This window comes from Phyllopteryx taeniolatus, chromosome 10 (assembly GCF_024500385.1).
Source record: "Phyllopteryx taeniolatus isolate TA_2022b chromosome 10, UOR_Ptae_1.2, whole genome shotgun sequence".
Classification (NCBI taxonomy): Eukaryota; Metazoa; Chordata; class Actinopteri; order Syngnathiformes; family Syngnathidae; genus Phyllopteryx; species Phyllopteryx taeniolatus.
In genome coordinates, this window is record NC_084511.1 from 4,323,906 (window position 1) to 4,337,401 (window position 13,496).

Consider the following 13,496-nt stretch of genomic DNA (forward strand, 5'->3'; position numbering starts at 1 on the left):
TCTGATCAGATGAACGTAGCACTTTGAGGCTGGGTTTGAGGATGAGTTCACACTTGTGAAGGTCCATTATTCTCCTGATATCCTGTTTGATTGATTCACTGTACATTCCAGCATTAACTTTAATACAATCTGAAGAGTCACTTGTTTGTGTACATTAAAACACATCCCACTTTGTGACTCTAACTCAAAAGTTTCAAATGCCTAATCATCACCATGTGGAATTCCCCAAGCTATGTCAAGCGAGTGAGTGTGAATTTAGTTTGGAAACATTTGACTAAAAAATACAATTCTGTAAAATGTTCTTCAATTCTATTAATTTTCATATACTGTATAATGTCAAGAATTTAAACTTTAAACCATGAAACATTTTTCTCATCTAAAGATGACATGGCAGGTAAAATACCCCTGTAGGATTTAATATGTTAAGGTTTTTGCTGTGTTTCCATGTTTGTAGGAATATAATCAATGGTGTGTTCTGGAAACATCAAGTCAAGAGTGCAAAACCCTTCTGCCTGGAAAAACCAAATGCTACAACTTCAGCTTTGTGGCAAAAACCACAGATGTTGGGAAAAAAATTGAGGTGAGTAAAAATTATGTTTAATCATTGTGTCAGCAGAATCTTTACACAATTTAGATTCTCCTCCACTAACCCCAGCAAGTTTAACGTGTTGACTTAATTTGTAAATGTAATTGCCAGTTCCATTGCAGACAAACGTGGAACTGAGATTTTCAACCTAATGGAAGAATTGGTGAGGAGCGCTGCTCTGAGTGGCAGCACGTTTGTGTAGTTCCCAGTTTTATGTTTATGTTTTTTGTGCGTGCTTTGTCAAACAATTGCAGTATGACTACAGCTTCAGGGAAAGTTGTACACACAAGCCCTTCTCTCTCTGCGATTGGCTGCTAAACACATACTTAAACGCCACTATCCTGATGGAGGTGAAGGTGTATTGCAGGTACTAAAGCTAAAGGCTAAGCCGTCAGCCAGGAGAATGAGATACAATTGATTGTCATGAGTAACTCCATATCTAACAAGTGAGCTGAATTGTGTTCACTCATGAGGAACCAACTGACGTATCACGAGTGCAGTCTGATATGCAACACAGAGAGCTTTTTTGATTTACGACATTGCAGACTCCTGTGTTGACATACCTGGCTTCACTACAGTCCGTACAGAAAGAGATGCTAGGATGAGCGGCAAGAACAAAGGTTAACAATCGATGTTGTAATCCAGAGCACATCGCAGTGAAGGAAAAGATTTGCTGTTAGGATGTTGAACTTTTGACAGTCAGTTTCCAACCTTACTATGTGCCGAAGGAGTTCTTTGTTTATGTTCCACCACACGCTGTGCCAGTAGTAGCAGCGTGTGATGTCATACATGACACTGTTGTGAGAATACAGACCCAGCACCCTGAACCATTGTAATCTCAGGGGATTTCAGCCTCAGATCACATTTAACAGGTTTTGTTGAGTACTACAACTGTCACACAAGGGAAAGAACAACACTTGATCGGCTGTTGGGAGGGTGACAAGGAAAAGTTCAAGTTTAACAGGAGCTAAAGATAAGTTTGAGGCGGGCTAAGAGGGACGATGAAAAGAAAGTAGAAATTAACCTGCTGAATGACAACCCCTGAGGTGTGTCGAAGGGTCTGCAGACCATCATCAGCTACAAGCAAAAGAACTACAAGGCTACAGTAAGTGTGGTCGAGAACGCCAATGAGTTCTTTCGCTTTGTTAATGGGTTCGATTCAGTGGTCATGCTGAAATTCGGCCCTAACTCAACAACCCCGTCCTTTTCCTCTCTCACAGCAGTTGAGTTCATGGAACTGAGGAAACTTCATCCTGGGAAGACAGATAGCCCAGTTTATGTTTCTAGGTTGCTTAAGGTCTGTGCGCACCAACTGGCATTCAACGTTGGGGTGTCCTGTGGAGGGTGATATGGGCCTTACAACTGGTCTCAGAGTGCTGTGACTAACGGTTTCGAAATACAGCCCTATTATGTATCTAGATTAACCTAATATTGAGAGCCAAATTTGACATACTCAATTACTTTGAAGACAAAGAAAAGGAGCTAAATTACTAACCCATAAGGTATGTGAATTTTTGGTGTCAAATCAGACTCCCAAATGCCATATGCCTTCTGGAACCTCAATAGATCCCCTGGTAATTAACAGGATGTTCAATAATATCTATCAGTCCCGGCCTATACAGTACTGCAATTGCAGCTGATACACCTGACCTAGACAGTTTTTTCCACTCTTGCTGTACCATCGATCAGCAGTGACCTTGTGGACTAACTGGAATGACTGATCACTGTTGAGGAGCTATTCATAGCTGTTCAATTCCTCCATTCTGGAAAAAGAATAATAGAGGATAAAAGAAACCACACATTAGGATTTCTGTTACTGCATGACGGCTGTTACGATCCTCCTTCCTGTGCCGTCAATCTGTTCTAGGCCTATCTTTCTTGAGTTCCCAGCAGCAAATTTAAATGGAAAGATTCCTCATTAAAGAGAATATTGGTCCATGGTCGACATCTGCCTCACTGGGAGAGCCGCCGTAGGACCAAAAAACAAGGCTGATCCCAGTCGAGATAGCTAAATGACTAGCGGTGGCTAACTAGCCTTGAATGCTACGTAAACTCCAGGTAGTTGCCCAGCTGTTGTGCGGCTCTTTTTTCTTCTTTGCCGTTTTTTGTGTCCTGTTCGGCTGTTAGATCAAGCAGAAAGGAGGATCTGTATCGCTTTTATGCCGGAACAGTTTTACTGCTTCGAAAGCCGAAGCACTAACTGTAAACAAGATGAGGAAAGTAAATCCTGATATACCTAGAACAATGACACATTAGATATGAGTGTTGTATGGGGGAGTAGTGCGACACCCTGTGAGGAAAGGACAGGACAAGGACAAGAGGGGAAGCATGCAGGACAAAGGTGGTGAACCCGGCTGTACAAGGTGTGGCGAGAGTGGCTTTGTAAATTATAAACGTCTATAGCACCAGAGTGTGAGTGAGGGGATACCCAAGCAATTCGCATATTCATAAGTTATTTGTCGCAATGAGTGAGTGGCCACCCAGCGAATAAGTCCCAGGGGTGTGTGTCTGCGGACACATGCAAGTGAATTGACACCTATGGAAGTAATGTCATAGGTTGGGCTTGTAAGATTTTTCTTTGATGGGCTCATTCATCTTCATTAATACAGCACGTGGCAGCGACAAAATGAACTAAAAAGTCTACAGATGCCAAACTGATTGTAAGATGCTTCATCATGCAGCAAAATATTGACCAGAAACACACTGCCAAAATACAGGAGTTCATCAAGGCCAGAAAGTGGAAGGTCAACCCCCAAACAAACAAAACAGTGGATATAAAATGTGTATATAGATAGGACTAAATGGAACAGTCCTTAAATGGGTCAAATAAATATTTTAGAGAGGGAGAGTAAAAAAAAAATGGAAATAGTGTGGTTGCATAAGTGTGACCACCCTGTTATACAGTGGGGATGTGAATGTGTTCAGGATTATTCAGTCACACTCAATCTCATGTTAAATGGGAATCAGCACACACCTGCCACCATTTAAAGTGCCTCTGAGTAACCTAAAATAAAGTTCAGATGTTCTATTTGGCTTTTCCTGACATTTTTGTAGACGCATCTCACAACACAAGCATATGTATGAGTAAGAAGACAGAAGCCTTATAAAGATAAACGTCCAAGCCTGGCTACATTTTGCAAAAACACACTGAAAGTCTCCCAAACCCATGTGGGGAGAATGCGATGGTCCAATTAAACCAAGGTTAAACTTTTTTGTCACAATTCCAAAAGGTATGTTAACATAACACTGCTCTTCACCAAAGGAACACTGTCCCTACAGTAAAGCAAGCATTTTTTAACTCATGCAACCAGGTTATTGTTTAGTTCCCTGACTCAAAGTTTTCAGTTTGTTTTTCAATTGAGTTGTAAAGGTTATAGGTCACATTAAAGGTCAGCGTGACGAGATTTTTTTTTCTTGATACCTGTAAAACCTTTACAAACTATAACTGCCATTTTGAGGCGCTTACATAGCAATTATACAGCAGTTTAATCGATAAATGCAACTTGGAATGTGCTGTCTGCGTTTTGAATCTAGTCTCTCCCCCATCTTTGGCTATTGTCTATTTTCGGCTGTGAGGTAACAAATGGCACACCCGCCGTTCATTCTGTGTTCGCTTATGCACGCACAAACACAACTCGTTTGATTTATTGCAGTGTATTTTGCTATTTGACCATGTTTTATAGTGTGGTAGCTGGTTGGAGTGATGGCGCGAGCAGTAATAAGAGCGTCTTTCAAGCACTAAAATAGCTATACTAAACCATTGAATCCTCGAGACTAGGCATCGAAACGGAACTGAAATCTTTTAATTTGAACGTTTCCCGGAGAACTGCAACGTTAGTCCTGGTTCCAATCGGTTCTCAATTCTCGATGCCCAAGCCTAATTAAGATATCAACTCACAGGTTCTTACAGATGTTTAGACACTATAAAAGCATCCCACCGCACCACTCATCAGTAGCACCGCCTTGCTCATTTCCCACATCCTGTCCTGCCCTGCCTTTTTTTGTCTTCTCTCATCTTGTGCTATTGGTTAGTTGCTGCATGTCTTCATCGAGTGTCCCCCCTGTCCACAAAAAAATACCACAGTTTGACTTTGTAATGTTACTTGAGCGGCACGGTGGACGACTGGTTAGAGTGTCAGCCTCACAGTTCTGAGGAGCGGGGTTCAATCCCCGGCCCCGCCTGTGTGGCGTTTGCATGTTCTCCCCGTGCCTGCGGACTCCAGTTTCCTCCCACATACCACAAACATGCATGGTAGGTTAATTGCAAACTCTAAATTCCCCGTAGGTGTGAATGTGAGTGTGAATGGTTGTTTGTTTGTATGTGCCCTGCGATTGGCTGGCAACCAGTTCAGGGTGTACCCCGCCTCCTGCCCGATGATAGCTGGGATAGGCTCCAGCAGGCCCGCGACCCTAGTGAGGAGAAGCGGCTCAGAAAATGGATGTATGGTTGGCTGTTACTTAAGTCAAATATCTATACTGTCTAACGATTGTTCTGCTGTGGTTCGCACCCCTATTCCCCTTGTCCGTTCTGTCCCTCGGTCTATCCCCTAATACCCTTTTCAGTCCCGCTGCATTTTCAATAAACATCAGAATGATTAAAAAATAATAATAATAAGCAGCGTAATTACCGTAATTTCTCATGCATATTGCAAAATTGTCAAACGTCAATAGTGCGCATTATACATGGGTATAGGCGAAAATGAGGGAGAAGAAAAAAAAAACATTTTATAATTGTATGCCGCCATCTTGAGGTTATGAAAAAGCTGTATACTTTCATTCCAATATGCCACCGTCACCTAGCAGTTATGAGAAAGCTGGACACGTTCATTCTAATATGCCACCTCCACCGAGAGGTTATGAAAAAGTTGTAGGCTTCACTTTCATTCCAATATGACAGGGGTACCAATGACTGCATATATGTATAGTTGTGCTCGTCAGTTTACATACCCTGGCAGAATTTTGGTAAATATTGTTTTTTTTTTTAATACGACTGATGACTGAACACAACCATCATTACTTTCTTAATGGTTATGTTTTGTTTAATGGTAATGCTTTTCTGAAATGTTTTGTCAGTTTAATATGAATCCCATTAAAATAAAATTAAATGTGTTTTGCCTGGCCCTTCATGTTTTCTTTAAAGAGTTGTACCCATCTTACAAATTCTGCCTGAGTAATCAAACATATGAGCACAACTAAATAAAAGTAACTGTGAATATCAAAATAAGAGCAAGTAAATAAAAAGAAAGTATTACGTGTTAAAATAAAGTGCTTAACTTCAGAATAATTCTTCGAAAAAAACTTAGCAAGGCTAACAATGATAGCTATTTGCAAGATGTGAGCAATACAAGGCATGTGTAGGAATGGGTGGTGTCTTGCTGCAGCTTTCATTGTCCGTGAACTATCTGTTCCAATTGTGATTACGTTTTGTAGAACTCCCCATTCCTCTGCCACAGAGAGAAAATACTCTGCAGTTTTCAGCATACTGTCTGGTGATGTCTTCTGCACAGCTAAGGCAAAAGACTGTCGATGCCATGTTCCGTAATGTGTGCAGTAACGCTGATGTAATTTGTATTCCTAAAGGAAATCCAATGATCCCCAGTCAGAGCCACATATTGAGCTTTCTGCAATACATCCAATTTTGCTTGCTTTTCGGTATCATAAAGTTGTTGAATTTTGCCTGAAAAAGTCTTTCTGCATGGTAATTGAAAACTTGGATCGCATGTCGCTATCTGTAGCACATTTTCTAATCCTTTGTCTTCTACTATTAATAGTGGTCTACAGTCCAGCGCAATCCAGTTTGCGAGTGAATTTGTGATTTTCTCGGCTGTTGATTTACAGTTTTGGTACTGAATCTGGTTGAGTTTGGTTTGCCCACAGCTCTTAGAGCTTGTACCGTGACTGCTAGCACTAACAGCTCCAGCTCTTCCTGTGCTTGCTCCGACATGCTTTGTATTTAGACGGTACCACAGGGTTGAAGTGCTTCGATGGTAAGCAAACTCCTTTTTCCGTAATCTGCACTAAACCATGCTTTTTTTGCGGCTACCATAGGGAGTTTTTTTTTTTTTTTATTATTATTACATTTGCCTCCCAACAGTCTATTCCTCCATCGTGTTAGCCGTGAGTCATGTCACAATAGTATTGTTAGTGTTGAGTTTCTGTTGCCAGGGGAACGAACCGGTTAGAGTGAGGGAACACTCTACAGGAAGTGACGTGTGGTGTATGTGTTACAAGTCGTTGTGTAATGATTGGATAGAAATGTTATGTCAATAAAAAAAAGCAAGCAAGTCAATGCTTTATCCATCCATTCTGTATAGTCAGGAAGAACAGAACAGAATGAAGCAAGCCACATAGAGATATGGTTATCCACGCTCTGACATGTGCGTCTGTGTAATTAGTGTACCAGGAAATGGTGGACTGACGGACAGAGGTTCCGCGTTTGTTTGGAAAGCCAAGTGCGATTAAAATATGTCAATATTTTTCACACGCTATTTTTTTGTAATTAATCATGATTAACGCGTTAAAGTCCCACCACTTATATATACATACCAGTTTGTATTTCCAATCTGCTCTGCGCGATATTGTGTCTGCTTTTTCAAGCGTTCTCCGTCACATTGACCCATAGTAGTGAGCACCTTCCAACATCTGTTTGCAGCTATTAAACGTAGCCGCCTAGCAGCCGTCAAAGACTCAAACATGTAGGGTTTGACCTCAAGTCTACTTTCAGCCAGCCTTGCGGTTGATAGTCACTGCACCAGGATGTCTCAAAATCATGTTCAGGAATGTGCTCAGTAAAACCCAAGTTTTTGCCAATTTATGGTTGACAACTTGCTGTAAATGACATGTATTACAAAACAATGCAATGAAAATTTAACCTACCTTAAATTTAACCTACCGCCATAAAATCCTTATACTCTGACCTTTCAAGGTAGAAAACATTTTGAAAGGATTTATGTTGGTCTCGTTTTTTTAACATCCCAAAAACCTGGCATTTGAACAGAGGTGTGTAGACTTATATCCGCTTTATTTGAAAGAGGCTGCATTGAAAGACTAGGAGAACACAAAAGAAGATAGCATAAGTTTGCTACATTTTGGATTACTCAAGAAAAAAATGCAATTTGGACCAGACTTATGCAATTATGGTGTGCTTGCAATAAAGTAAAATGGTAAATGGACTGCACTTATATCGCACTTATATCCACATTATCACAGTCCCTAAAGTGCTTTACAAAGCCTCACATTCACCCATTCAAGCACACATTCATACACTAAAGTAAACAGGCAGCACAGCTAATTAACTAAGGTATGAGCATGGAGTAGTGTACAGTACTATTTTGCAAATGTACTAGTTAGAGTAAATATTTTATTTTATTTCTGTCTGTCAGATGACAAGTGTAGAGATCATGCTTGGCAGTGGGAGTGGTCGCTGTGTCTTTCTGAGATGGAGAGGGGCAGGTGGAGACGCAGCCACAACCCACGAGTTCCTGCAGTCTAACAGGTCATCTTATTGTCGTGATCCCGAGGAAGATTTGGATTGGGATTGCTTGACCATCCTACAAAATACCATGTGAGACTGAGACTCCTTTAATAAATTCATCACTCGGCACTTTGCTACTTACTGTAATTATCTGTTGAGATCTGTATTTCAATTGTTAATGTGTTGTCCAGGATCATCTCCAGAGTTCCAAAGATCTATGTAGAGCTGAGTCATCAGCCTCCTGCTCTTAGCAATGAAATGTACTGTATTCACTTTACGGTCCAATCACTGGAGGAGGCCGTAGCCAAGGATGTGAAACTGACTGCAGGACTCAAACCCGGTAAATTTACTCAAATTACATTACATTGTGAGCTCATCTTACGCACTGAGCAAATGAATTTTACGTATTTTAAGTTTAGGAAAGTTTTTGTCAATTTCATATACAGTATGCTTTTATAATCCAGTTGCACTATTTGTAAGTATTTCTTCACTCAGCTCTTTAGTTTGCATGCATTCTCACAACGAAGATGCCTGTGGATACTTTCATTCATCCAGGTCATTTCATTCTCAGGGCATTGAATCGAGTGGAACTGGACTGTTCCGGTTGAACACACAACCAGAATTCCGACAACGAACAAATCACAATCGATCATGTTTTTCTGCCAAAATGAAATAAATAGAAATTAACTGGAATAAAATTGGAACCCAGTTAAAAGGAATTAGTTAATCAAAATGTAAAAGTATATCTGATAGACCTTTTCATAAAGTTTTTAAACCATAGGCACCAGGGTACATCAGTGTGACAGAAAGTGAGTACCCATCAGTGACAAAAAAACAACTCTCAACCAATCCAGAGTAACCGTTGCGCGAGGAGGATAAATCAAGGGGATGTCATAACTCAGGGGTTAGCAATCTTTGTGACATGGAGTTCCAGTTTGAAATGTTCTTAACGATTGTGCCATTATCAACTTTAACGCAAAGTTAAATTGTGACTCAAAATCCACATTTACAACATACCAACATACTGTACAGTACATCCAGCTTCCCATGTTTCGCAATGTAATACCCTGTGATTTTTAGCAGTGGTAACAACAATGAGGGCGTTAGCTTGTTTAACATACCTGGACACAGCAAGTTCAATTGACTGCTTTATCTGCTTTATCTCTGAAAGTCTTCTCATGCTTCACCCGAGTTTTTGCCTTTTTCGCCATTGTTGAGATCTGTAATGCAGGTCTTTGGGAATGTGGGCGGGACCGTGGTTAAAACGCTGCTGGGATTATGGGTGGAGCTGTCACTCAAGCCCCGTGCGATCAATGTGGACGATGCCTGTGTTTGGAAGTGCTGACGTAACCTATGGACGTAGCAGCCAACAAGAATTCGGCAGGTTGCCCCGCTGAGTGGACCACTTTGTCGTGTATTTCAGGCTGAGCAGGGAGCTTTGAAAGGGAGGTTGAAAGCCTTCTGGAGAGACGTCTTGTTATATTATTTTTCTACTGTCCCAAAGTTTGGGATAGTGGGACACCGCAATTATTATGCCACCTCCATTTCCTCCTTTCCGTTTACAATACTAGTCCACTAAAATAGGACTCAGGAATAACTCCGCCAGCCCTTCTTCTAAGACACTTTCTGATGTCACCGCAATCCCGCTCCAGAATTAGAACATATTTCTGAGGGCCCGCCGTGTCGCATCAGCCTAGCTGCTCTTGCTGCGCCGTGATATGGCATTTCATGTTGCCACCTCATCGGCACATACTGTACACAATGAATGTGGGAGACGTTGGTGGCTTGCCTGTTGCCAAGTGCAGTGTGAAAACGCTACTTAACACCAAGCGTGCCAGTGTTTATGCCACAGAGTGCCACCCATGGCACGCGTGCCAAGGTTGCTGACCCATGTCATAATTAGTTGTCCAAAGAAGATCGCAAGACTGACTGGTGTAGTAGCTTCTTCTAAAAGGACAGACCGGGAATCAAGTCTAAGTGACATGAGCAGCTGCATTTTACAACAGACTAGCTAACTCTTTGACTCCGTCAAGACTCAGCTGTCTACCTGCGACTCAAGGGAAACAGCACATTTTAGAGGACAAAAATGGAATGAGAAGATGGATGGTTTGAAGAAGGAGTAAGAGAGGCCATCTACGTTAGGCGTGGAACAGTTCACAAAATCCACGGGTCGGTTCGAATCTCGGTTTTGTGGTCACGGTTTTTTATTTGGTTCCGTACACGTTGACTCTTCCATCCATCCATTTTCTGTACCGCTTATCCTCACTAGTGTCATAGGCGTGTTGGAGCCTATCCCAGCTATCTTTGGGCAAGAGGCGGGCACATATAAACAAACAACCATTCACAACTACGGACAATTTAGAGTCTTCAATCAACCTAGCATGCATGTTTTTGGGTTGTGGGAGGAAACCGGAGTACCTGGAGAAAACCCACGCAGGCACGGGGAGAACATGCAAACTCCACACAGTCGGGCCGGGATTTGAACCCCAGTCTTCAGAACTGTGAGGCAGATGTGCTAACCAGTCTTTCACCGTGCCGCCACGTTAACTGTTAGGAAAATCAATTATGTTTGTGTAGTTGGTTCTTTTGTTTTCAGTGTCAAAAGCTTAATTTAGTTACGTTGTTCAATTCGAAAAGTGAAACCAAAATTATAGTGATGCACTACACACACTCAAGAGTGAAAAATTTCAAACAAACAAAATTTTTTTTTAAAATTATTTTCAATGTAGAAATTTTTATGTGTTTTACATACAAAAAATGTAAACAAGTGCTAAAAGCCATCAAAATATATCATTAGCCATTATGGCTACTTTCAAGCGGCAGTAGAAATAGCATTGCAAATGTAGCAAATTTGTAAGAAAATGGAAACGTCACAGGTATTGATATCTGTGCTGTAGAAGCCAACAATAAGACCCAGTGTATTATTACTTTTGAAAAACTTATCTCAAATAGGACAAATCCTCTATTTGTGCAGTATCAAAGCAGTCGAGAGAATAATGGACATGTCAGCTTACTTCACCCGAAGTAGTTGGCATTTTGAACAGTGCCCCCAGAAGAAAATACCTGGTAAAGGTTCGTAGATGTGGAGTGAATATGCAAATTCCAAGATGGCGCCTACACGTGTGGAGGCCTCTATAATGTGCTCTGTAGTATTGACCATGCTTTTGTCTTTTTCGTTCGTCTTTGGAGACATTACGTGACTTACTTACACAACGGAAGAATTGCTTATCACTGGGGAGGCCCATCTGGACCTTTTTCTACCATCTTTCACAAATCAGCAAAGTTTTTTTGTGGCGTTACTCATGAGTGGTGCGACGAGTGTAGCGACCGCACTCTATAGCGCATGGAGAAGACGAAGACGACGCCACAGAGAAAGGCGTGCGGGAGTGCAGTTTAAGCTCGACAGCGTGGATTTGGAATGCTGCTCCCGTCGATTCACCTCACAAATCTACGCTGTCTACACAACAAAATTGACAAGCTTCCTTACAAAGACCAGACAAGACCTTGCATGTTCTGCCAGCTTCTCTTTCACTGAGACTTGGCTTTGTGAACGCAGCCATATTGCTGCCCGGCTTCCAACTACACCGAGCTGACTGCGACATAAAGCTATTAGAGAAAACAAAAGGTGGCGGAATATGCTTCAACATCGAGAAATGGTATACTGATTTTACAGATTTCGCTGCAGCCCGTACTTGGAATCGCTGATTTTGACTTGTAAGTCATTCTACTCGCCGCATGACTTTGCTTCATTCATACCCCACCCCCCGACCAAGTAAATGAACTTGAAAAAAGGCACCCAGATTCACCCCTCATTATTCTTGGGGACTTTAATAAAGCAAAGCTCAACCACAAACTCATTAAATAGAAGCAGGACATTGACTGTCCCACCAGGGGGAACAACATTCTAGACCACTACTATACCAGGCTAAGGAACTCGTACCATGCTATTCCCCGTGCAACTTTTGGCTCGTCTGATCACTGTTTAATTCACTTAATACCAACATACAGGCACAAACTTAAATGTGCAAAGCCTGTGTTGAAAACAGTGAAGAAGTGGAGTAATGAAGCTAAGATGGAACTTCAAGACTGTTTAGACTGCAGATTGGAGTGTCTTTGATACTTCAAATAGCAGCTTGGATAAATATGTGAACTGTTAAATCCTATATCAGCTTCAATAAAGATGTGTGTGTGTGTGTGTGTACCAACTAAGACATTTTGCACATTTAGTAACAATAAGCCATGGTTCACTGCCAAACTTTGCCAAGCTAAAGAGGACACCTATCGGTGTGGGGACAGAACCCTGTAAAATCAGGCCAGAAACCAGTTTACAAAAAATTAAATCAACATTGTAAATAGAAATTATGCAGAAAAGCTAGGAAACCAGTTGGCTGCGAACGACTCTAAGTCAGTCTAGCGCGCATTATAATCCCTAACCAGCTACAAGCGATCATCCCCCCACAAGCGGAGAACAACAAAGGACTGGCTGATGACTTGATTACCTTCTGCTGCAGATTTAGAAAGAACACTTTCACACCCCACGACAAACCGTTTTTAATGACGACAAACCGTTTTTATCAGTCTCATAATCTGGATGTTGCTACACTCTACGACATTTTGAATCCTAGGTTACAGAGGTTTACTTAAATTCAGAACACACACAAAATACGAACAAGAGTGGAATTTTATGGTACACACACAACACACAACAACAACATGAAAATAACACTAAGGCTAAACGAAAGAAAGAAGATAAGGTGTACCAAAATGTAAAAGAGGACATCATGTGTGGTCGCTGGGCTAAAATAAATGAGCGTCTGAGCTTTTATTGCGTCGAGTCAGAGCGAGAGAAGGCAAATTTGGGATTTCTTATGAAGCCAGTAATTTCCCCACAATTATTACGCACTGATGTTGTACATCATAGTAAGGATTGCAGTGTCGACTCACGAACGCACATCAGCTGTTCTTTGGGGGGGTGGTCTTCCTCCGGGCCTCAGGCGGAAACGAATCAGGTTCGGTTGAAGGAAAACCAGATGTACAAAAATAAAAAGAAATAGGAAAAGAAAATTGTTGTCCCGTTTGGGATGCGCTCATAACTTCCCTGCCGGTTTACCTGGTAGCGGGCCGAGCTCTGGCCCTCAGAGGCGTGCAGGACCCGTCCGGGATGACGGCAGTTGCTCATTGAGGCCCCGCCGACCGATCGTGGCTAGGGAAAGTGATCGGAGCCGCATGGTCGACTTCTTCGATCGAAAACGCCGCCGGCTTGGTTGCGGCGGGCATTCGCGCACGTGGTGGCTCCCGGAGGCGCCCGAGGACAAAAAGGGAACAAAAGAAGGGGGAGGTACGAGGAGAATGAAAAACCAAACTAGCCTCAACTCAACTCCCAGAGAAAGGTGTGAGTTTAGAGTTAAATACCCCAGGGACTTGGAGAAGACCACG

At 41.9% G+C, this 13,496-nt stretch overlaps 1 protein-coding gene across 6 annotated transcripts in view; it reads left to right on the forward strand.

Moving 5' to 3' along the window:
- Positions 1-13,496, forward strand: part of trappc11 (trafficking protein particle complex subunit 11) — a 178,816-nt gene that overhangs the window by 96,311 nt on the left and 69,009 nt on the right. For all 6 annotated transcript variants that reach the window (XM_061787998.1, XM_061787993.1, XM_061787995.1 and 3 more), the window contains exons 19-21: positions 455-580; positions 7,969-8,150; positions 8,252-8,400. In XM_061787998.1, coding sequence (XP_061643982.1) covers positions 455-580; positions 7,969-8,150; positions 8,252-8,400 — 457 coding nt within the window. The remainder of the gene's footprint in view (positions 1-454; positions 581-7,968; positions 8,151-8,251; positions 8,401-13,496) is intronic.